This window comes from Nerophis lumbriciformis, linkage group LG29 (genome assembly GCF_033978685.3).
Source record: "Nerophis lumbriciformis linkage group LG29, RoL_Nlum_v2.1, whole genome shotgun sequence".
Classification (NCBI taxonomy): Eukaryota; Metazoa; Chordata; class Actinopteri; order Syngnathiformes; family Syngnathidae; genus Nerophis; species Nerophis lumbriciformis.
In genome coordinates, this window is record NC_084576.2 from 24,659,103 (window position 1) to 24,684,348 (window position 25,246).

The 25,246-nt window shown below is 39.6% G+C and overlaps 2 protein-coding genes across 4 annotated transcripts in view; both read left to right on the forward strand.

Moving 5' to 3' along the window:
• Positions 1-151: 151 nt before the first annotated feature.
• On the forward strand, positions 152-15,028 carry ftsj1 (FtsJ RNA 2'-O-methyltransferase 1). 2 transcript variants are annotated; one of them, XM_061924319.2, is made up of 11 exons: positions 152-170; positions 4,729-4,857; positions 6,251-6,320; positions 6,411-6,513; positions 7,069-7,147; positions 7,227-7,279; positions 7,338-7,391; positions 9,586-9,688; positions 9,802-9,885; positions 12,160-12,263; positions 14,155-15,028. In XM_061924319.2, the coding sequence occupies exons 2-11, from the start codon at positions 4,737-4,739 to the stop codon at positions 14,320-14,322; spliced, it is 939 nt and encodes a 312-aa protein (XP_061780303.1). In that variant the 5' UTR covers positions 152-170; positions 4,729-4,736; the 3' UTR covers positions 14,323-15,028. The 2 variants fall into 2 exon arrangements, with proteins under 2 accessions (XP_061780303.1, XP_061780302.1); XM_061924318.2 differs by lacking the exon at positions 152-170 and adding an exon at positions 427-488.
• A 199-nt stretch (positions 15,029-15,227) lies between these two features.
• The window catches only part of LOC133572037 (bromodomain-containing protein 1-like), a 28,099-nt gene continuing 18,080 nt past the window's right edge, over positions 15,228-25,246 (forward strand). For both annotated transcript variants that reach the window (XM_061924662.1, XM_061924663.2), the window contains exons 1-4: positions 15,228-15,833; positions 21,682-23,066; positions 23,163-23,319; positions 23,413-23,541. In XM_061924662.1, the coding sequence (XP_061780646.1) occupies positions 21,700-23,066; positions 23,163-23,319; positions 23,413-23,541 (1,653 nt within the window). In that variant the 5' untranslated portion in view covers positions 15,228-15,833; positions 21,682-21,699. The remainder of the gene's footprint in view (positions 15,834-21,681; positions 23,067-23,162; positions 23,320-23,412; positions 23,542-25,246) is intronic.

The following is a 25,246-nucleotide window of genomic DNA, read 5'->3' on the forward strand; positions in this document are numbered from 1 at the left end:
AAACTTTTATTTTTTATTTTTTTTAAATCTAGAAGAAAATAGTTTATACTTTTGTGTGCTCCATATATCTGTGTTGGCCCTGCGATGAGTTGTCCAGGGTGTGCCCTTCCTTCCGCCTGAATGCAGCTGGGATAGGCTCCAGCCCCCTGCCACCCCGAGAGGGACAAGCGGTAAGAAAATGGATGGACAGATATGTCCGTCATTCAATGTGATTTAAGCCGTGATTTGCTGCCTGTTTAAAAGTCGCTACAGAATAGTGTGGTCACGTGACGTAAATACAGACCTGAATATAGCTAAACCATCACTTCATGTCAGATTTAAAAATAAAATGTTATTACTGTAACGAATCATCGATAAAACATTTCAATTCGAACTTACAATACTTTAGTAGCGCGGTACGCAACGTTCTTTTTGAACAGGCTATTGCAGGACACCTTATACTTAGAGGGGTCCTTCAACCTGCAAAACAACGTGGACGCGTTTCTTCCGTAAGCACACTATTTTAAATTTTGCTATCTTATAACGTGTGCTGTAATTTATAAGTGCTATATTAAACAAAGTATATTGCGAATATGAGTAGAATCACTAGCTGTTTACAGCCATCGCCAAACGAGAACTGAATTTGACTGTGCACACAACACGCTAAAGCAGACGTTTAAAATGGTACATTTTAAGTGTTACTCCTCACAAGTGTAATATTAACCAAATATACCGAATCGATATCTGCTATCATACGTGTTATGTAATGTTATTATCCAAATAACCAGAAAATTAAGCTAGCTACTGAGTTTACAGTAAATACTATAGATGTCCGATAATGGCTTTTTTTGCCGATATTGTCCAACTTCTAATTACCGATTCCGATATCAACCGATACCGATATATACAGTCGTGGAATTAACAAATTATTATGCCTAAATTTGTTGTGATGCCCCGCTGGATGCATTAAACCAGTGTTTTTCAACCTTTTTTGAGCCAAGGCACATTTTTTTCATTGAAAAAATCCAAAGGCACACAACCAGCTTAAATCATTAAAAAAATGAATTCAGTAGACAATAAACAGTCGTTGTCGCAATTGTTGGATACTACAGCTCTTGTCTCAAAGTAGGTGTACTGTCACGACCTGTCACATCACACAGTGACTTGTTTTGAGTTTTTTTGCATACATTTGGTTCTTGTCTTGCGCTCCTATTTTGGTGGCTTTTCCTGTTTTGTTGGTATTTTCCTGTTGCAGGTTCATGCCTTCCTTTGAGCGCTATTCTACGCACCTGCTTTGTTTTAGCAATCAAGAATATTTAAGTTGTTGCTATTTTTTTTTCTGTGGACATTGTTGATTGTCATGTCATGTACGGATGTACTTTGTGGACGTCGTCTTTGCTCCACACGCTGTAAGTCTTTGCTGTCGTCCAGTATTGTTTACTTTGTATTTTACATCACCGACACTCAACAACGGCACACTATTTGCTGATTACCGGTATAATTACTGGTTTGCAGAAAATATTTTTAACCCAAATAGGTGAAACTGCATAATCTCAGTGGTTGAAAAACACTGCGTTAAACAATGTAACAAGGTTTTCCAAAATAAATCAACTCAAGTTATGGAAACAAATGCCAACATGGCGCTGCCATATTTATTATTGAAGTCACAAAGTGCATTCGTTAAACTAACTTTGCATTTCACAGGCGTACCAGTTTAATCAGGGTATCCGCGGGGTCTTAAAAAGTCCAAAGTCTTAAATCCGATAATTTGAATTTAAGGCCTTAAACTGTCTACAATTCTCCTAAAATCTCTTAAAAGGTATTAAATACGATTTTGAAAGGTCTTAAAAATCTATTGACGTTACTTTTATGTAAAAGATGCATAAACTCCAATCTTGCTTTTTAAATGTTTGGATTTTTGAGAACGCTAAAACGGAACTACAAAAAAAATGTATTGAGCACCACCAGTTAGTGTGCTGTGCGCGCAGTGTTATGTTGTTACAGCTAAGCATAGCAGCGTTGAAAACTTAACAAAAGCCCACAGCAAAGCCAAATGACTTGCATAGATGGGTAAGTAAAAGTTCAATGATTTAGTTGGTGTTTACTTAAGTCATATTGCAATCATAGTGCAGCAGTCTACACATATCTCTTGTGTGTGACTGCCATCATATTGCAGTCCACACGTATATTTTATGTGTGACTACCATCATATTGCAGTCTACACGTATCTCTTATGTGTGACTGCCATCTGCCGGTCACACCTATCATTACACTATGTACCAAATACAATTGCTTCGAGGTTGGTAAGCAAAACCAGGATTATTCCGTACATTAGGCGCTCCGTACATACATACATACATACATACATACATACATGCATACATTCCGTACGTAAGGCGCACTGTCGAGTTTTGAGTAAACTAAAGGATTTTAAGTGCACCTTATAGTCCGGAAAATACGGTACTTACAATTCATTCTGGACCTCTGATTTTACTTTGTCGTTGTATTTTGTGTCCGTATGGATGTGAAATGGTCTTAAATTATTTTCAAGATGGTCTTAAAAAAGTCTTAAATTTGACGTGTTGAAACCTGCATTGAAAAATAAAAAATAAATACTATATAAATACAATAAAAATAAAACCTGTTAAAACACCCTGTTAATGTCTACCGCCCCTAGTGGCAGTGCAGCATAGTTCTTAATGCTCATTTGAAACGTTAATATTGAATAACTCAAAAAGTATAGCAACACAATCCATCTTTTTAACGGAACAAATATTGAGCTAACCGTCTAGCTATCTTACTCGTGGTCGCCTGCGTTCGCTCTCCGAGTCAAAACGTTGCTGCTAATTTGCTGCATATTTGAATGATGACAATCCCAGCTCTGTTAGTTCCAACCAGTTGTAGTTGTAGATTATTTATTAGTAACCAGCCAGAAGGTATATTTTTGATGTAAACACAGGTCACAACACAGGAAGTATATTACCTGAGGGGGCGTGGCTACAGGATAGAGAAATGTTTTGACGTCTTTGCATGCATGTTATAGAATGTGACATTTTCAATGATAATGTTAGTGAATGATCTAGTACATATTCTGTGCTACATTACAAAGGACATGTAAGTGTCAAAGAGGTTGGTAGATGAGAATAAATCTAAAGTAAATATAGTGTAGAAATGCACCCAATTGCAGGAAATGTAGTCTTCATGTTCAACATTTTCTTTCAGTACTTTGTGCTGATAGAAATCGTCCTCTTTTTTTAATCAATTAAAATATTTTTGTTGCAATTCCTTTTTCTCAATGTTTCTCTTTTTTAATCAATTTTAATCTTCTTTGTCGCAATTCCTTTTTCTGAATTATTCTCATTTTTTCTGAATTTTTCTCTTCTCCCCCAATGTTCCTTTTTTTTCCTCAATGTTCCTTTTTTTCCTAAATTTTCCTCTTGTCCCCCAATGTTTCTCTTTTTTGTCAATGCTCCTTTTTTCCTCCAATTTCCCTTTTTTCTCATTGTTCCTTTTTTTGTTTCCTCAATTTTCCCTTTTCCTAATTTTTGTTGAAATTTCCTCTTTTTTTATTTTCCTCTTTTTTTTGTCAATTTTTGTCTGTTCCCCCAATGTTACTTTCTACCTCTGTTCCTCTTTTTTGTCAATCTCCTTTTTTTTGTGTCAATTTTACTTTTTCTTGCTTAATTTCACTCCTTTCCTCCAATGTTTCTCTTTTTTTCCTCAATGTTCCCTTTTTCCTCCAATTTCCCTTTTTTTTTCTTAATTTTACTATTTTTTTTCCTTTAAATTTTCCTCTTTTTAAAAATGTTTACTTTTTTCTTCGTTTTCCTTTTTTGTCACAAAAAAGGAAAACAATTTTTTTCTCAATTTTCCTTTCCCCCCATGTTTTTCTTTTTTTCTCAATGTTCCCTTTTTCCTCCAATTTTCATTTTTTTCCTAAATGTTCCTCTTTTTTTATTTATTTTTTCAATTTTACCTTTTTCCTAATTTTTCACTTTTTTTTGTCGCAATTTTCTCTTTTTTTCTCAACTTTTGCCTGTTCCCCCAATGTTCCTTTCTTTCCCCCAATGTTTCTCTTTTTTCTGAAATGTTTCTCTTTTCTTTTAAATGTTCCCTTTTTCCTAATTTTTTCCTTTTTTTGTCACATTTTCCTCTTTTTTCTCAACTTTTGTCTGTTCCCCCAATGTTCCTTTCTTTCCCCAGTGTTTCTCTTTTTTCTCAATGTTCCCTTTTTCATCCAATTTTCCTTTTTTTCCAAAATGTTTCTTCTTTTTTTCCCACGCAATTTTCCCTTTTATCCTAATCTTTCCTCTTTTTTTGTAACAATTTTCTACATTTTTGTCTGTTCCCCCCCAATGTACCCCTTCCCCTCCAATGTCCCTATTTTTCTAAATTTTCTTATTCCCCCAATTTTCTCTTTTTTGTTTAAATTTTCCTATTTTTTCACGTTTTTTTTTTTGTTTCGCCTCAATTTCCTTTTTTTCTAAATTTTCCTCTTTTTCGCTCTCGATTTTCGTCAATGTTCCATTTTATTCTCAACTTTCAATTGTTCTTCAAAGGGTGCTCGCATCCCTGAGTAACTCGGAAACAAGCCCAAACAACATTTCAACGGCACAAACGAATGAGACACTTAAGAGAGTTTTGCAGGTTATTGTTTTGTGTACATTGTGGAAGTGCTGTGTAGGTGACAAGCAATGACTAGACGTGTAAGTATGAAATGAAGAATAGATTGTGACTTACTACTTTCAGAGGACAGGATGGGTCGCTCGTCCAAAGACAAGCGGGACATTTACTACCGTCTGGCCAAAGAGGAGGGATGGAGAGCCAGGAGTGCCTTCAAGCTGCTGCAGCTGGACGAAGAGTTCAACCTGTTTACAGGTGAGAAGGAGAGCTTACCTGAAGTGATAAGTCTATTAACCGAACGATAAATGAAAATTAAGTTTTCCTCTTTTTTTTTCCAAATGTTTATTTTTTGTCTCAATCTCCTATTTTTCCTCAATTTTCTTTTTTACCCCTCAATTTCCTCTTTTATTTTCTCAATTTTCTTCTTATATATACATAAATATACGTATATATGTATATAAATGTGTGTGTGCGTATATATATATACTGTATGTATAAATATACACACAAACACACATTTATATATGTATGTATATACAGTATGTACTGTTTATATATATATATATATATATATATATATATATATATATATATATATATATATATATATATATATATTACATATGTATGTGTGTGTGTGTGTGTGTACCGTATTTTCCGCACTATAAGGCGCACCTAAAAACCACAAATTTTCTCAAAAGCTGACAGTGCGCCTTATAACCCGGTGCGCTTTATATATGGATTAATATTAAGATTCATTTTCATAAAGTTTCGGTCTCGCAACTTCGGTAAACAGCCGCCATCTTTTTTCCCGGTAGAACAGGAAGCGCTTCTTCTTCTACGCAAGCAACCGCCAAGGTAAGCACCCGCCCCCATAGAACAGGAAGCGCTTCTTCTTCTACTGTAAGCAACCACCCGCCCGCGTAGAAGAAGAAAAAGCGCGCGGATATTACCGTACGTTTCATTTCCTTTGTGTGTTTACATCTGTAAAGACCACAAAATGGCTCCTACTAAGCGACAGGGATCCGGTTCATGAAAAGACGCAATCTCTCCATCCGCACACGGATTACTATTTCACAGCAACTGATATTCCTGTGAACCGCACTGTGGATACAACGGGAGCACGTACGGTGAATATTCGCACCACAGGGAATGAGAAGTCATCCTTCACTGTGGTTCTAGCTTGCCATGCTAATGGCCAGAAACTTCCACCCATGGTGATATTCAAAAGGAAGACCTTGCCAAAAGAGAACTTTCCAGCCGGCGTCATCATAAAAGCTAACTCGAAGGGATGGATGAAGAAAAGATGAGCGAGTGGTTAAGGTAAGTTTAAGTTTACGCGAAGAGGCCGGGTGGCTTTTTTCACGCAGCTCTGTCCATGTTGATATACGATTCCATGTGTGCCCACATCACGCTGGTTTTAATATATTATTAAAGTTTGACTGACCTATCTGACTGTTTTTTTGACATTCCTTTTAGCGCAGTTAGATGCGGCTTACAACACGGGGCGGCTTATAGGTGGACAAAGTTTTGAAATATGCCGTTCATTGAAGGCGCGGCTTATAACCCAGGGCGCCTTATGATGCGGAAAATACGGTATATGAATGAAATGATGATGATTCTGCTGTCTAATCTGTGTGATTGTTAGGCGTGAACAGAGCTGTGGATCTTTGTGCCGCTCCTGGCAGCTGGAGTCAGGTACTCAGTCGAAAACTCAGGTAAAAGAACTCCCGTCACATTCTTGCACAACAACTTTCCAGCAGACATTTGTGAGGGATGTTGGCGTTACTCGACTAAATGTTGTTTAGGGGTCGTGAGGAGAAATGTGAAGAGGTGAAGATTGTGGCAGTGGACCTGCAGGCCATGGCTCCTCTCCCAGGAGTCACACAGATTCAAGGAGACATCACCAAGGTGTGGACTTTGTTGGATTGTTACTCGTTTTGTGCAAGTGTTGATCTGCCACTGGAATAGCAGTCGGCGTGTGTGATACAGAAGATATAAGCCGGCGATCGAGGTTTTAACAATATTCTGATAATGAATCTGTATGACACGTTCAAGGTTTGTCAGCGACAAGCGAACAGAGATAGTAGGAAAAGTCTAACCACATCCTTCTGGCTGTCTGAAATGATGAGAGCTGACTACAATTGAAAATGAACATTCTAGAATAAGTACAAACAATAGTAAACCAGCGTTCTCCTGGAGAGCAAAGCAAGTCGTCCTAAGTTCAGAGCAATGTAAATAGGGGTGGGCTGACCGATACAAATATCGACAGTAAAAAACATTTGCAAGTTAAAAAAAAAAATTCCTGCAAGTTTTTTGAATTGAAGAAAAGTGTGTTTGTGGAGTCTGGTCAGTAATTTCTCTCCTGGTGTCTTCAGACAACAGTGAGTTTGTAGGAGTGCATGGTTACCTGCATGAAAGACTGCAAGTAACTGCTCACATGACGTCACCTGACCTCTCTCTCAGGTGTCGACGGCTGAGGAGATCATTCGTCACTTTGAGGGTCAGCCGGCTGACCTGCTGGTGTGTGACGGCGCTCCAGACGGTGAGAGACTCCCCTTTGAAGGACGCGTCATCGCATTGTTCATCTGTGCTGTATTCACTTGTTAATAATGTTTCCACAGTGACGGGGCTCCATGACGTGGACGAGTACATCCAAGCTCAGCTGCTGTTGGCTGTGAGTACTGACTCTGATCACCAGAATCATCTTAAAGTAACTAAGTCAACTTCTTCAGGCACTCAACATCACCACTCACGTCCTCAAACCAGGAGGAACATTTGTGGCCAAGGTGATTTCATATATCTTCTATTGAATATTATATTCACAGCTCTCTTCATATGACACCAATCATTTTCTGGACGTAGATGGAGATTTAATAGTACAATATATTACAATATATTACCAAATTAATTAAAGGACTAGCAGTTGTAACAATAGCAATTCATGAAATAGAAAATAACACAATACAAATAAAAAAAACCTAAAAAGAGTTTAACATGATCAATAAAAAGCCAGATTAAAAAGGTGTGTCTAACCTGTCCTGAGGCTCTCTGTCAGGCTGTGCCACAGGTGGGGGGCCGTAGGTAAATGTTAAAAATAAGTCTCATAATATTTTTTATTTATTTAATTCAATATTTACTTTATTTTTTGTTTTATGGCTTGTTTGCCAAAACCTTGTATTTTATGGCAAACATACAAAATATGCAATATTTTCCCCATAACATATTTCCAAGTGGAATACTTGATGTAAAGTAATTGGAGCCTTAAATATGTCAATAATTCATAGCATTGATTTGAAGTAATTAATATTTGGACAAATCATACTTAAATGATTAGGGATCAAAAAGGGTCCCACTCATAAAAGTGTTCAAATAAAAACATATATATATATATATTTTATTTATTCATTTATATATATTTAATTGTTTAACTTCAAATGCTTTAATCTCTAAATTAACTTTAGATTCATCCATCACATTTTTTATTATTTTTTTCATGTTTTTTTGTATGCCAGTTTTCCCAAAGAAAACTTAGCTTTTTATACAGCAAACACACAAAATATGCATAAAAAAATCCCCCAAAATGATATCAAAGTGGAATTTTTTTGAATAATCGGAGCCTTAAATAGGTCAAGAATTTAAAACAACATTGATTTGAAGTCATTATTATTTGGACAAATCATACTTAAATTATTGGGGATCAAAAAGGGTCCCACTCAAAAGTGTTCCAATTTTTTTTTTTTTTTAATAAATACATATACATATTTTTTTATTTATTCATATATTTATGTATTTTTTACTTTAAATGCTTTAATCTCTAAATTAACTTTAGATCTATCCGTCAAGTTTTTCATGTGTTTTTTTTGTTGTTTTTTTATGCCCCTTTTTTCCAAAGAAAACTTAGTTTTTTATACAGCAAACACACAAAATAAGCAATATTTTCCCCAAAAATTATATCAAAGTGGAATATTTGGAGCTTTGAATAGGTCAATAATTCATAACATTGATTTTAAGTCATTATTATTTGGACAGATCATACTATTATTGGTGATCAAAAAGGGTCCCATTCATAAAAGTGTTCAAATAAAAAAATATATATATACCGTATATATATATATTTATTTTTATTTTTTTTATATATATATATTTATAATTGTTTTAACTTTAAATGCTTTAAACTCTAAATTAACTTTAGATCTGTCCATCAGGTTTTTTATTATTTTTTCATGTTTTTTTTGTTTTGTTTTTTTATGCCCTTTTTTCCAAAGAAAACTTAGTTTTTTATACAGCAGACACACAAAATATGCAAAAAATGTTCCCTTCAAAATTATATAAAGCATTTTAATAATCGGAGCCTTAAATAGGCCAATAATTTATAACAACATTGATTTTAAGTCATTATTTGTACAAATCACACTTAAATTAGTGGGGATCAAAAAGGGTCCTCACTCATAAAAGTGTTCGAATAAAAAAAAAATATATTTACATATATATTTTTTATTTATTTATTTTAAAACTTGAAATGCTTTAATCTCTAAATTAACTTTTGATCTATATCCTTCAAGGTTTTTATTATTGTTTCATGTATTTTTTTTTCGTTTGGTTGTTTTTTTATGCCCTTTTTTCCAAAGAAAACATTGTTTTTTATACAGCAAACACACAAAATATGCATTTTTTCCCCAAAAAGTTATGTCAAAGTGGAATAATTGCAGCTTTGAATAGGTCAATAATTCATAACATTGATTTTGATTCATCATTTTATTAGCAAAGACAGTTTAAAAAACAAAACAAAAAAACGTTGTGTTATTAGTGCTAATATTGAAACATGTTCTTGTTACATTTCACCTGTTTGCTCTTTTATTCCACTTTTGTAAATCATTTTTCAAATGGGCCGTATAAAATGTCCCCGGGCCACACTGTGGACACCCCGTCATATGAGAAATGTAAATGTAAATTCCCTCCTTATTGTTTGGGCTTCCTCAGATCTTCCGAGGGAAAGACGTGACTCTGCTGTACTCGCAGTTAAAAATCTTCTTCAGCGCCGTGACGTGCGCCAAGCCTCGAAGCAGCAGGAACTCCAGCATTGGTCAGTCAGCCGCAAACACTCCCCAGCATTGCAAACAAAGATTCAAACGCTTTGCTCTCTTGATGAAATCTGCCGTGTTTGACGACGTGCGTTCTTCTTCTGCTCGCATGAAGAAGCGTTTGTGGTGTGCCAGAATTACCGTCCCCCAGAAGGTTACACCCCCAACATGTCCAACCCCCTGCTGGACCACTCCTACGGTACGTGTCAGCAATGTCCGTGAATGCAACTCATCCCCTTTTAAACCACAAAGTGCTCACGTTATTTTTCAGGTTGAATTGAATTATGATTTACTTTTAAATACATTATTCTACATTTTTACTTTCCTATTTTGATATTTAAGTTTTTTTTTTTCTGATTCAAATCTATTTTTGTACAGTTTCATTAATTTTCTTTTTTAGTTTCAACTCAAACTTGTCATTGACTGAAAGGGGCGTGTCATAATGACAGCTTAGCAAAAAGGGTATGGGGCGTGCCGGATCGCGTTGCCTTCATGGTGCGTAATGCAGTGCCGTTTATTTATTATGTGAATAAAAGCACTACATTAATATGAAAAACCTTGGCATTTTTAAACGGTCATTGTCTCATTTAAGGTGTTCTTTTTTCATTTTTTTTGCCCAACTTGTCCACAACAGAGGGGTTAGGGCCCCACTCAAATAGTGATCTTACTGTTGATTTTAATTGTTTTTAAACATTATATCCAACCTACATTGTCAAATGATATAAAAGCATGTGTTATTCACAAATATTATTATTTATTTAACACATAAACCTTAGGTTAGGTCAGACTGATTAGAAATATAATAATAAAAGATATTAACTAGATAAACTGCATGAAAAAAATTAATTACATACAATTAAGAAGTGCTAAAAAAACGCTGAATACATTTTCTAAATAAACTGTCAATAAAATTAAAGTGCAAATGAAAATACAGTTTCAACCTTTTAATCATAATTTTTGCGCTTAAAAACTTCTATGACTTTAGCAGCAGACTTCTTTGGTTTGTTTGATATTGTCATTACTGTCACAAGAGGTGAAAAAGTGTATTACAACTGAGTACCTCTGCAGCCCATACTAATCACAGCTAAGAAACACATTTTTTTTGGCGGCCCTCGGGTTAAAAAACCCTGCTTTAGCATCGTTAGTATTAGCATGCTAAATTAAATTTGCCTGGTGAGCATATACTCTCTTGTTCTTTTTTCTAGTTTTCTCATATTTGCTCCACTTACTGCCACTCATTCTCTCTTGTTTGACTCGGGCATTTGTCATAACCAGGAAGTACAATGTGGAGTGAAAACCTACCAAAGCGAACCCAAAGTCGCTTGTAGTAGCGACTTAGTTATACTGATAATAGTCATAGTACACAACTATGGTGCGTTCAAAGACAGCTAAATAAAGTGGAAAAGGGAAGCTGCAATGAATCAAAATGACGTTGACGTGCAAAAACTGTAGGCTTTCTAACAGTGCAGTCGAACCTCTATTTTCGTGCACACACAAAAAAGTCCCTTTGGTGCACTCAAACGTTAACAACCATGTTGCTACGATAAAAAAAAGTAAAATATATTTTTACCTTGCGTCGGCAAATATTTGAGGCATGCAAGCGAGTAGCTCTCTCCTTTCTTCTTCTTGTGTTGTCTCACTCGGACCAGGCTGGGCTTCACGTGGTCCTCGCTGCGTTTTTAAATTTGTCTGTAATGACACATGATGTTGTCGTTATTTGTCGTATTTCTCGCAAATAGTCCCTTTTAAGTCCACAGCAAATCCCTCCTTCTTTCCAGGCTGGTTTGTTGGCTTTTTAAACCCAGATTGAGTAACAAAATAGACAAAACTTGGTGAATGTTGGGGAAAAAAACATTTTGGATGGGTGCGCCCTGCTTTTTGTCTGCAGGCGTGAAACAAAACAAATGACTGAATGAAGCATTCGCACACTATGGCCTATTTCGCTCGATCCAAAAGTACATAAATGGAAAAGTTTGCAAATAGTGGAGTTCGTAAAACAAGGTTCCACTGTATATTATTTTTTACAATAGAATAAAAACCAGTGGTTTGGGGACCTCTGGTATAACCGTAAAAAAAATGTTGCGTCTATTTGTTTTAGTTCCTACGTTCCTTGAAGGCAATGTGATCGGGCACGCCCCCTATCCTTTTTGTTGTCTGTCACGATGCCACACCCCTCTCAGTTGATGGCACGCCCCTAATGTGAGATTCAGGCCAAAATAATGAATCTATATAAAAAAATTGTGAAATTGAAAAATAAAAACTTAAACCGTCAAAAAAATAGGATTTGATATTGGGAAAAAAACAGAGGCTAAAATATCAAAATATATGAAAGAGACAAATTAATACAAATAATTAATAATAATGTATAATAACTGCATGGGTTGGCATTCAAACCTATATTTAACATTCCAACCAGTAGGGGGCAGCACTGCAGTGTTGTGATGACTAACTTTCTCATATATTTCTCAACTAGATGTGGACTTCAACCAGTTACAAGGTCCAAACCGCGTGATTGTACCTTTCCTGGCATGCGGAGACCTGAGCGCCTTTGACTCCGACAGAACATACCCTCTGCAGGTGATTCCAAGTTTTTTATGAGCCATCGTGAACACTTAAAACTAGAGATGATAAATGCTTGAAAATGTAATATCGGAAATTATTGGTATCGTTTTTTTTATTATCGTTATCGGTTTTTTATTTATATTAATTTTAATTTTTTTCATTCACACAAAAGGGTTGTTTCTTTCTGTTATTAATATTCTGGTTCCTACATTATATATCAATATATATCAATACAGTCTGCAAGGGATACAGTCCGTAAGCACACATGATTGTGCGTGCTGCTGGTCCACTAATAGTACTAACCTTTAACAGTTAATTTTACTCATTTTCATTAATTACTAGTTTGTCTGTAACTGTTTTTATATTGTTTTACTTTCTTTTTTATTCAAGAAAATGTTTTTAATTTATTTATCTTATTTTATTTAATACATTTTTTTTTAAAAAGGACCTTATCTTCACCATACCAGGTTGTCCAAATTAGGCATAATAATGTGTTAATTCCACGACTGTATATATCGGTACCGGTAATTAAGAGTTGGACAATATCGGAATGTCGGATAACGGCAAAAAAGCCATTATCGGACATTCCTACTTAAAGGGGAACATTATCACAATTTCAGAAGGGTTAAAACCATTAAAAATCAGTTCCCAGTGGCTTATTTTATTTTTCAAAGTTTTTTTCAAAATTTTACCCATCACGCAATATCCCTAAAAAAAGCTTCAAAGTGCCTGATTTTAACCATCGTTATATACACTCGTCCATTTTCCTGTGACGTCACACAGTGATGCCAATACAAACAAACATGGCGCATAGAACAGCAAGCTATAGCGGATTCAGACTCGGATTTCAGCGGCTTAAGCGATTCAACAGATTACGCATGTATTGAAACGGATGATTGTAGTGTGGAGGCAGGTAGCGAAAACGAAATTGAAGAAGAAACTGAAGCTATTGAGCCATATCGGTTTGAACCGACGAAAACGACACGACAGCCAGCGACACGAGAGAAAGCGAGGACAAATTCGGCGATCGCCTTCTAACCAACGATTGGTATGTGTTTGTTTGGCATTAAAGGAAACTAACAACTATGAACTAGGTTTACAGCATATGAAATACATTTGGCAACAACATGCACTTTGAGAGTGCAGACAGCCCATTTCAGGCGCGCTAAGAACATATATTTTTTCACGATTTCAGCACTCAGGTTAACCATACCTAAATAGACACAAAATACTGCATTACACAAGACTACCCGAATGTACTCGAATGATTGAAAAAAATAAATGTTTTTAAGCTAAATTATTGGTAAACACAGTTTATGTACGGTATAATAATTCACGTAAAACAGCGAGTAATGAATAACATTTTCATCAATTAATATATTCTGTAGACATACCCTCATCTGCTCTCTTTTCCTGAAAGCTGATCTGTCCAGTTTTGGAGTTGATGTCAGCATCTGCTTTGAGTGTCGCAGGATATCCACACATTCTTGCCATCTCTGTCGTAGCATAGCTTTCGTCGGTAAAGTGTGCGGAACAAACGACTGACCATTTCGTCGGCTTTCCCCACAGCCTCGTATTTTGAACAAATTTCGTCCAATTTCCTGCCACTTTCGCATCTTTGGGCCACTGGTGCAACTTGAATCCGTCCCTGTCCGTGTTGTTACACCCTCCGACAACACGCCGACGAAAGTGAGAAAATGGCGGATTGCTTCCTGACGTCATCGCTCCGAGAGCGAATAATAGAAAGGCGTTTAATTCGCCAAAATTCACCCATTTAGAGTTTGGAAATCGGTTAAAAAAATATATGGTCTTTTTTTCTGCAACATCAAGGTATATATTGACGCTTACATAGGTCTGGTGATAATGTTCCCCTTTAAAACCCTTCTGACATGTTCCTCTTCTGCAGCTGGATGCTGGCAAAGAGTACCAGTACACGCCCCCCGCCCAGCCGCCCATCAGCCCCCCATATCAGCAGGCCTGCCACCTGCGCAAAAACAACCTGCTGTCCAGGGAGGATTGTCCATCAGTGTGTCCCAACCAGACTGGAGACGAGGCTGACCCGGCTAGGTCTTAATGCATACTTGCCAACCCTCCCGAATTTTCCGGGAGACTCCCGAAATTCAGCACCTCTCCCGTAAACCTCCCGGGACAAATATTCTCCCGAAAATCTCCCGATTTTCAGCCGGAGCTGGAGGCCACGCCCCCTCCAGCTCCATGCGACCTGAGTGAGGACAGCATTTTTTCATGATGGGAGGACAATAGGGTGACAAGAACTAAATCATCCAGACGACAGATAAACTGTATTATTATGTTTATCTTACCTAAAAATAAATATATATATTAATTAAAAAAAATAAAAACATTTTTTACTATATTTTGCTAAAAACATCAAAATTAATTATATTTTTATTTGTATTTTTTCTGACTCCTTATTACACTCAGCCATAGAATTAATTATACATTAAAATAAACATATTTGAAATAGTTAATTTTAAATGATCATAATAATTCATTTAAAATGACCATATTTAATTATTAAAATAATTGCTTGTTTATCAACAACTTTAACATTTTATTCATTACATTTTGAAGCTCTCAGAAGCCAAGTTATGTTATATTCCTTAATATTTATTTATGCAAGTTTGAAGTATCAATTATCTAAACACAGTTTTGTTTGCATATTTTCAGGATGTGTATATATATATATATATGAATATATGTCTAAATAAGGTTATCCAAAAAATAGTGCTCGATTCCGTAGTAGAGCGCAATATATGTATGTGTGGGAAAAAAAATCACAAGACTACTTCATCTCTACAGGCCTGTTTCATGAGGGGTTCCCTCAATCATCAGGATGATGATTGAGGGAACCCCTCATGAAACAGGCCTGTAGAGATGAAGTAGTCTTGTGATTTTTTTTCCCCCACACATACATATATATATATGAATATATATATATATATATATAATGAAATACTTGACTTGCTGAATTCTAGCTGTCAAAATACTCCTCCCCTCTTAACCACGCCTCCCCAACACACACACCTCCCGAAATTGGAGGTCTCAAGGTTGGCAAGTATGTCTTAATGGCAAACATTGTTTTAAGTGTTTTTGTGTATATTAAATGTTTTACTGCCATGAATCATATTTTATTCATGTAACAATAAAGTCCGTTTTTTTAAAAAGAGTGATGTTGACCACAACAATGTTAGCATGTCACTACATTTTTAGAGTGGAGATTGTTGTGGAAACGTCCTGGCTCTACTTCCGGGGTTTGGGTTCGTACGCGTGACGTCATGACGCAGGGAGTCGGAGTCACAGCCGCATTGTTGTTGGGGAAGACAGGCTCGGCCTGAGCGGCGGGGCACTGCAACGGTCTTGATCGATTGAGATCCGTTCCGGCGGAATTGTCCTCCCCCCCTGAAGCCTCCCGGTCACCCTGGATACTTGGCGGCCACTTCCACGGTTCATTCGGCCCAGCGTGAACCGCCAGCGGACTGGATGCGGATTTAACTGGCGCTCCGCTCCGCAGGCCGCGCCGCCATTGCTGCTCCGCTCAGAAGCCACATTCTTGAAAATACTGAGGTAAGTTTAACCTTTTGTGCTGAATCCCACTTTAAATGTCACTTTCCCACTCCGCGGCAGTGGGTCTGGTGGGAAACGAGGCGTACGTCTCTGGACATGTGACAACTTTTTTAAAGCCCAGGCAGCTTTCGTGTTGATAGTCGCCATGTTTCCTCCCCCTCTGCTCCGTGTTGCTAACAAGCTAACTGTGGACGGGGTGTTAAATATAAACATTTTTGTTGTCGTACAAAACACGCAATCGGTTCTTTCCATTGAACACGTTGCAGAGGTTGATCCTAGCCACGCTTTGATCTAAAAACCCCATTGCTGTTGCACACGTTTAGCCGGGCGGACGTTAGCCACGGCTAGCAGTCGCTTGACCACATTCAGTCGGGGGGAAATCAGCGGCTGCAGTGGAGCTAAATGCACCGCAGGGAGGATCACTGTCGTCGGCGTTTTTGTCCCATTCATCCGGTGTCGATGTCAACGCCTCTGCGCTCCACATTCAGCTGACAACTCCCTGCCGCTTGACGCCGAGTAGTGCTTTAAAGTTCGCGTTAGAACATACTTGCCAACCCTCCCGGATTTTCCGGGAGACTCCCGAAATTCAGCGTCTCTCCTGAAAACATCCCGGGACAAATTTTCTCCCGAAAATCTCCCGAAATTCAGTCGGAGCTGGAGGCCACGCCCCCTCTAGCTCCATGCGGACCTGAGTGACGTGTTGACAACCTGTTCACACGTCCGCTTTCCCACAATTTAAACAGCTAATGATCGAGGGCGAGTTCTTGGTTTCTTATGTGGGTTTATTGTACGGCAGTTTCATTAACGTCCTCCCAGCGCGGTAACAACACACAACAGCATTTCGTCTACCGTAAAGCAGTTCGTCTGCCGTAAACAGCAATGTTGTGACACTTTTAAACAGGACAATACTGCCATCTACTGTACATGCATATGTGACCCACCCATAATGTGTCACATTTTTGTGTTGATTAATTTTTTTTATTTTGTGGTTTGAATTCGTTTTTGGAGCTGTCATTCCACATTTATCAGTATTCACATTGGTCAGTAGGACGTTTCTTCCCAATTGAATGCTATCACCTGCAGACCGGATGTGTCTTGTCATTCTGATGAGCGCGACCAGTCTGTGAACAATTGAAACGTCCTGTGTGCTTTTTCCTCCTGTATAACAGGTTAGTTTTGGTGAATCAACTCACTGAATAATATCCATGTGACCTTTATAAGTTTAAGTACACATTCGGGGCGGCATGGCATAGTGGGTAGAGCAACCGTGCCAGAAACCTGAGGGTTGCAGGTTCGCTCCCCGCCTCATACCATCCAAAAATCGCTGCCGTTGTGTCCTTGGGCGGGACACTTCACCCTTTGCCCCCGGTGCCACTCACACCGGTGAATTGAATGATGAATGATAGGTGGTGGTTGGAGGGGCCGTTGGCGCAAATTGCAGCCACGCTTCCGTCAGTCTACCCCAGGGCAGCTGTGGCTATGAAAGTAGCTTACCACCACCAGGTGTGAATGAATGATGGGTTCTACATGTAAAGCGACTTTGGGTACTTAGAAAAGCGCTATATAAATCCCAGTTATTATTATTATTATTATTCTGATGGTGGAGCCTAACTCTGAAGTGTTTGTGAGCTGTAGTTTGTATTTGTGAATGAATCCAGTGCACAGCTGCAGTAATCAATACAAAATGGCGACTTGAGTACGCAATGTTTATATAGGAACTTCTGATCCTAATTCAGACTCCCAAATTAGAGCTCCCGTTGTCTTATTGATTTTATAATGTATATTTGTATAATGTGTGTGTTCTGAAATAGTGACAGAGAATAGAACAAGGATGGACAATTCAACCCTTAACTCAACAATTAGTAGATGAGTGTTATGTGTGTGTTTATGTGTAAATAAATGAACACTGAAATTCAAGTATTTCTTTTATTTATGTATATATATATATATATATATATATATATATATATATACATAAATAATAATTTATTATATATTTATATATATATGTAATAAAAAAAAATATATATAGCTAGAATTCACTGAAAGTCAAGTATTTTTTATATATATCTTAACCACGGCCCCAACCACGCCCCTCACCCCACCCCCGACCACGCCCCCCACCTCTCGAAATCGGAGGTCTCAAGGTTGGCAAGTATGCGTTAGAATCATGCAGCACTACAGCACAAACATGCATTTCTTTCTTTCATGGCCGTTATGATGAGACGTGCAACAAAAAAAACCCGCAAGGGCCAAGTAAAAGGGGAGGTATTAGAATCCAAAACTAAAGCCACGACATTCTCTGGAATTTGTGATCTATGGCAGTCACATGCAGTACTAAAAAGTGTTCAGGGTTATTGGCAACAATGCACAAAACCCAAGAAGCCGAACAAGACTGTAACACGTGACTGACACACTGCACTCCATGACTTGTATTTATTTGTTTAGTGGTGAATTCTGAACACGTTTGTTGACGTTCTGAACAATTCTTTGGGTTAGCACAGGGGTCGGCAACCCAAAATGTTAAAAGAGCCATATTGGACCCAAAAATACAAAAACAAATCTGTCTGGAGCCGCAACAAATTAAAAGCCATATTACATACAGATAGTGTGTCATGACATATAAATTGAATTAAGAGGACTTAAAGGAAACTAAATGAGCTCAAATATAGCTACAAATGAGGCATAATGATGCAATATGTACATATAGCTAGCCTAAATAGCATGTTAGCATCGATTAGCTTGCAGTCATGCAGTGACCAAATATGTCTGATTAGCACTCCACACAAGTCAATAACATCAACAAAACTCACCTTTGTGCATTTATGCACAACGTTAAAAGTGTGGTGGACAAAATGAGACGGAAAAAGAAGTGGCATAAAACACGTCCTAGAAAGTCGGAGAAAGTTATACATGTAAACAAACTACGGTGAGTTCAAGGACCGCCAAAATTAGTAGGACAAAACGGCGCTCGCCAAATACTTGAATCAGTGAAGCATGTTTAATATAAACAGTGTGCTTTATAACAATTAGGGAGGTTTGTGTCATGTTTGTCCTCCTACACAAACCATATTAAAACAAAAATATATATTTTTTCCCCTCATCTTTTTCCATTTTTCATACATTTTTGAAAAAGCTCCAGAGAGCCACTAGGGCGGCGCTAAAGAGCCGCACGGTTGCCGACCCCTGGGTTAGCATGTTGCCTGACGGTGTTGTACCGAAATCTGTTACCCATCGGAATTTGTAACTCCAGGGGGCGATGTTCCCATGGTGTTTGTTTGATGGTTAAACGGCAAGCCCAAAGAGGAGGAGAAGAACGCTTGCGTAAATGGCGTAAACTATCCTTAATGCTGAAACGTCAGTTGTCAGAATTTCAGCATTAATAAATTACACATATTCTGGAAATCAATGACTTACTTTCATTATAGTATGAGTCCATTGTATCAGCTGTTGATTCTCTCTCACACACATACATTTTCCAATATAGACAAGGCTATACATGTATATGTGTAATTTATTAATGCTGATATTCTGACAACTGACGTTTCAGCATTAAGGATAGTTTACGCCATTTACGCAAGCGTTCTTCTTCTCCTCCTCTTTGGGCTTGCCGTTTAACCATCAAACAAACGCCATGGGAACATCGCCACCTGGAGTTACAAATTCCGATGGGTAACAGATTTCGGTACAACACCGGGATCAATGTGTTTGACAGGTAGTCCCTGGAAGGTGGTATGTATTTTGGGTTGAGAGTTTTCACCATATCCCTGCAAACATAAACAAACATGTAATGTTGCAGTTACTGTTTAGCCCAGTATCAATTAGCTTAGCTCTAACGTTATTGCTTAACTAACCTCTAAATGTTGGAGATTCCACCTCTGAAAAGGGATGCAGTCTTTAGACTATGTGTGCAGTGACCTTTCAGAATCGGAAAGTTAGTCCCGGTTTCAATCGATACTCGATACCCAACCCTAATGGCAGTCACATGCAGTACTAAAAAGTGTTCAGGGTTATTGGCAACAATGCACAAAACCCAAGAAGCCGAACAAGACTAACATGTGACTGACACACTGCGCTTTATGACTTGTATTTATTTGTTTAGTGGTGAATTCTGAACACGTTTGTTGACGTTCTGAACAATTCTTTGGGTTAGCATGTTGCCTGACGGCCTTGAATTGTCTGTTCCGTTGTTCATTTCGTTATTAAAGTTATCAAAAAAGGGCACTCGCACAATGTTCGCTAAACCAAGTTTAGGATCTGGATCAGAGAAGGGAACTGTCGTCGTCAAAGGGGAACATTATCACAATTTCAGAATTGTTAAAACCATTAAAAATCAGTTCCCAGTGGCTTATTATATTTTTCGAAGTTTTTTTCAAAATGTTACCCATCACGCAATATCCGTAAAAAAAGCTTCAAAGTGCCTGATTTTAACCACCCGTCCATTTTCCTGTGACGTCACATAGTGAAGCCAACACAAACAAACATGGCGGAAAGAACAGCAAGCTATAGCGACATTAGCTCGGATTCAGACTCGGATTTCAGCGGCTTAAGCGATTCAACAGATTACGCATGTATTGAAACGGATGGTTGTAGTGTGGAGGCAGGTAGCGAAAACGAAATTGAAGAAGAAACTGAAGCTATTGAGCCATATCGGTTTGAACCGTATGCAAGCGAAACCGACGAAAACGACACGACAGCCAGCGACACGGGAGAAAGCGAGGACGAATTCGGCGATCGCCTTCTAACCAACGATTGGTATGTGTTTGTTTGGCATTAAAGGAACCTAACAACTATGAACTAGGTTTACAGCATATGAAATACATTTGGCAACAACATGCACTTTGAGAATGCAGACAGCCCAATTTTCATCAATTAATATATTCTGTAGACATACGCTCATGTCAGCAGGCCAGGGAAGCTAGGGTCGATATTCTTCTCTTGATCATCTTCGGGACGGTGTGAGCCAAGACATCCAGGGGGTTTAGCACGCTCGTCTGCGGGAACAAACTGCCGCCATTTCTTGCCGGGCTACCGAGGTCCTTTGTCCCTGAATTGCTCACACACTCCGGCAGATTCAATGGGGGTCTGGCGGCAGATTTCTTTGACTTTATCGTTGGAAATGCATCTGCTTTGAGTGTCGCAAGATATCCACACATTCTTGCCATCTCTGTCGTAGCATAGCTTTTGTCGGTAAAGTGTGCGGAACAAACGTCCAATTTCTTGCCACTTTCGCATCTTTGGGCCACTGGTGCAACTCGAATCCGTCCCTGTTCGTATTGTTACACTCTCCGACAACACACCGACGAGGCATGATGTCTCCAAGGTACGGAAAACAGTCGAAAAAACGGAAAATAACAGAGCTGATTTGACTCAGTGTTTGAGAAAATGGTGGATTTCTTCCCGATGCTCCGAGAGCGAATATTAGAAAGGCGTTTAATTCGCCAAAATTCACCCATTTAGAGTTCGGAAATCGGTTAAAAAATATATGGTCTTTTTCCTGCAACATCAAGGTATATATTGACGCTTACATAGGTCTGGTGATAATGTTCCCCTTTAAGGCGCCCTCTGCACCAGAAGGACAAACATTAATTGACTAGGATAGCAAGGATTTCCTGTTCCACCAGGAAACCCGAGTGTTAGGAATTTATGGTCATTGTTGTCCAGGTGTACGACCAACACTAATCTATGTTGCAAATGCACACAGCTGAATCACAGGCGTCCCCTCCCCCAGCCCCAGTGGCTGACAGGCCTCAATAGTTACCCTGATAGCGATCTCGGACATGTCAACTTCACTCTGTGCTGCTACTCGACCTAACACACCCACCCGATTTATTGCTCTACTTTACAGGGTTCTCACGGCTTCAGCATGAAGAAGAAAGCTCGACATCAGCGGCCGGTGGCGCTGAAAAGGGACTCGTCGCCCATCAAACCTTCGCCAAACCGGGAGACCCTGACGTACGCGCAGGCTCAGCGGATGGTGGAGCTGGAGGTGGACGGCCGTGTCCACCGACTGAGCATCTACGACAAGCTGGACATTATCACTGATGACGACCCCACGGCTCAGGAGATCATGGAGTGCAACAGCAACAAAGAAAACACAGAGAAGCCCCAACAAGTTCTGGTGCGCTCTGTGCGCCTCAAAAATAACCAGCAGAAAAAGAAGAAGAGCACAACGTTGACTGCACCGCCCAGTGGCAGCCAAGCTAGCCCCAGCGGCCTGCTAGAACCCCAGGTTCGGACTGTGGAGTACAATCTACCAGTGGTCCCGAAAAGGCCAGCGCCGTACTACAAGTTCACAGAGCGGACAGCGGAGGAGATGGATGAGGAAGTGGAGTATGACATGGACGAGGAGGACTACGCCTGGCTGGAGCTTCTCAACGAGAAGAGGAAGAGCGAGGGCATCAGTCAGGTGTCTAACAATCTGTTTGAGTTCCTCATGGACCGCTTTGAGAAGGAGTCGTACCTGGTCATGCAGGGTCAGAGCGACCTTCGGGCACTGGTTGACGAGGACGCTGTCTGCTGCGTCTGCATGGACGGAGACGGAGCAGACAGCAACGTGATCCTGTTCTGTGACTCCTGCAACATCGCAGTGCATCAGGAGTGCTACGGTGTGCCGTACATCCCGGAAGGCCAGTGGCTCTGTCGCCACTGCCTTCAGTGTCCGTCGCGGCCGGCCGAGTGCGTCTTCTGCCCAAATCGAGGCGGCGCCCTGAAGAAGACGGACGATGACCGCTGGGGCCATGTGGCCTGTGCCCTGTGGGTGCCTGAGGTGGGCTTCTCGGATACGGTTTTCATCGAGCCTATTGATGGTGTGCGGAACATCCCGCCCGCCCGCTGGAAACTGACATGTTACCTGTGTAAGGAGAAAGGAGCGGGGGCGTGCATCCAGTGCGACAAGATCAACTGTTACGCCGCCTTCCACGTCAGCTGTGCCCAGAAGGCCGGCCTCTTCATGAAGATGGAGCCTGTCAAGGATGTGACGGTGTCTGGCGCCGCCACCTTCTCCGTGAAAAAGACGGCGTACTGCTGCAGCCACACGCCCGACGGCTGCGACCGCCGGCCGCTCAACATCTACGAGGAGGCGCACCGGAAAAACGGCGCCTGTCACAAGAAGAAGATCAGGCGAGGCAGGGCCAGGGCCAAGTCTTGGCAAAAAAAGAGGCCTAAACGAGTTGAGCCAGAGGCTGAACCTGAGGCTCCGAGCAACTCCGGCCCGAGTATCACTGCTTCAAGGTAGGGGAGATTACTGAATATTAGGAATGCACAATAATTATCAGTCATGTGAGATCCATGTGACAGAATGATCCTTCCTTGTCTTGTCTGCGTCAGTTTCGACACCATCCTGAACCAAGTAGCTGTTCAGAGGAAGCGTCCTTTCGTCGAGCATGTGCTGAGCTACTGGGTCCTGAAGAGGCAGTCCAGAAACAACGTGCCGCTGATCCGCCGCCTGCAGGCCCACCCGCAGGTGCCCAAGTCCAAGCAAGCGGTGAGTGGTGCTTAGACGCGAGCGTTTTAGTTGATGTCACCTTATCTGTCAGCGTATTTTTTTTAAAAACGGTTCCTCCCACGCGCTCTTCAGGATCGTAAAGAGACTCACAAAGCGCTGAAGGAGCAGCTGAAGCAGTGGCACCGCCTCCGACACGACCTGGAGCGAGCGCGTCTGCTGCTGGAGCTCATCAGGAAAAGAGAGAAGCTCAAGAGGGAGGAGGTACAGACAACCTTTGCATTGTCATAATATCAGAAAAAGATGACCATATTTTCGGGGCTACAGAACGCCCAGGTATTTAAGCACAACATTTTGGAAGAAATAAATATTTTTGCATGTCCAGGGTGTACCCCGCCTTCCGCCCGATTGTAGCTGAGATAGGCTCCAGCGCCCCCCGTGACCCCGAAGGGAATAAGCGGTAGAAAATGGATGGTTGGATGGATGCATGTATTAGCCGCACCGGACTATAAGCTGCAGATATATGCCGATACGAAATATTTTGTAAATGTTTATTTTCCAAACTGTGTCTGTAAAACGGCTGACCAAACAAAACAGAAGTCGTCGTCATGGACCCACTAGCTGCGCAAGCTAGCTCTCCAATCAGCTAAACTGACTCAATAACTCCGCGTTGACGTTTTGGTGAATTTAGTGAGGAATTTGTGAAACTGAAACAATATTTTAAAAAACCCATTGTAAATTAATAATACTAACACAGACACACAGCATATTAGCTAATGCAAACAACGATAGCTTCATTACATTGTGATAGCACGTACACATATGCATAAAAACATTCCTACAGACATCACACAGTTTAGTATGTAAGAATTGTTTTACTTATTTTAGACTTAGACTTAGACAAACTTTAATGATCCACAAGGGAAATTGTTCAACACAGTAGCTCAGTTACAATGATTGAAAGTGTAAGGATGGAAAGGACAATGCAGGTATAAATAGACTAATATAGCGATAAAAAATCTAACATATATACAAATATATACATAATATGTGTACAGAATAATATATATACAGATATATTATATTATGTCTATAACATATATACAACACATGTACAATATTACAGTATATACGACAGCAGCAGCATAAAATAGAGAGTAGATCCAGCAGGAAATAGAAAATAGACATTATAAACAAAGAAAAGTAGCTAACATGTCAGGTGTCAGGTAATAGGCATAATTTTGCTTGGAGTGATGAAGAATCCATACGAGTAGAAACGCCGTGGGCGGTTATACTTCCGGCTCAAGGCACGAAACCGGCAGTACTTTTTCAACCTGCAGCACCTGCAGTGGGCGAACTCGTCCAAAAAATGGCACCATAGCACAAACAATAACACACCCTTTCAGTGTCGTGTGATATAAAAAACTATTTGTTGAATACAAAACATTATGGCCGTTAGCGAAGAAAAATCCATAAATTAGCCACGCCGTTTTATAAGCCATAGATACAAAGCGTTGCAAAAAAGTAGCGGCTTGTAGTCCGAAAACTACGGTACACAAGGAATGTGACAACATCTCTCGGTAATCAACCTTACGATCCGACAATAGAGTCGCTCAACCATTACATTTTTTGGCGTTTGTATTTTCACTTTTGGTGTGTACATTTTTATTGATGAAGACTTCCACGTCAGCCATTTTGAAATACACATGCAACACAGAATCTCGCGATGCTGTCAAACATAAGAGATAACGTAAAGATAATGGTGAAGTTATAACACCCAAACGCCCTCAGGAAGAGGTGCTTTAAGACATGGCTAGCTAGCTACCAGCTAACATCCATCCGCAGTCGGCAGTGTTTTAACTACTTCTAAATCACTAATCCTCGCCTCCATGGCGACAAATAAAGTGAGTTTCTTACAAGTATCATCCCTGCAGGACGAGGAATAGCTAAACATGCGTCACTACACACC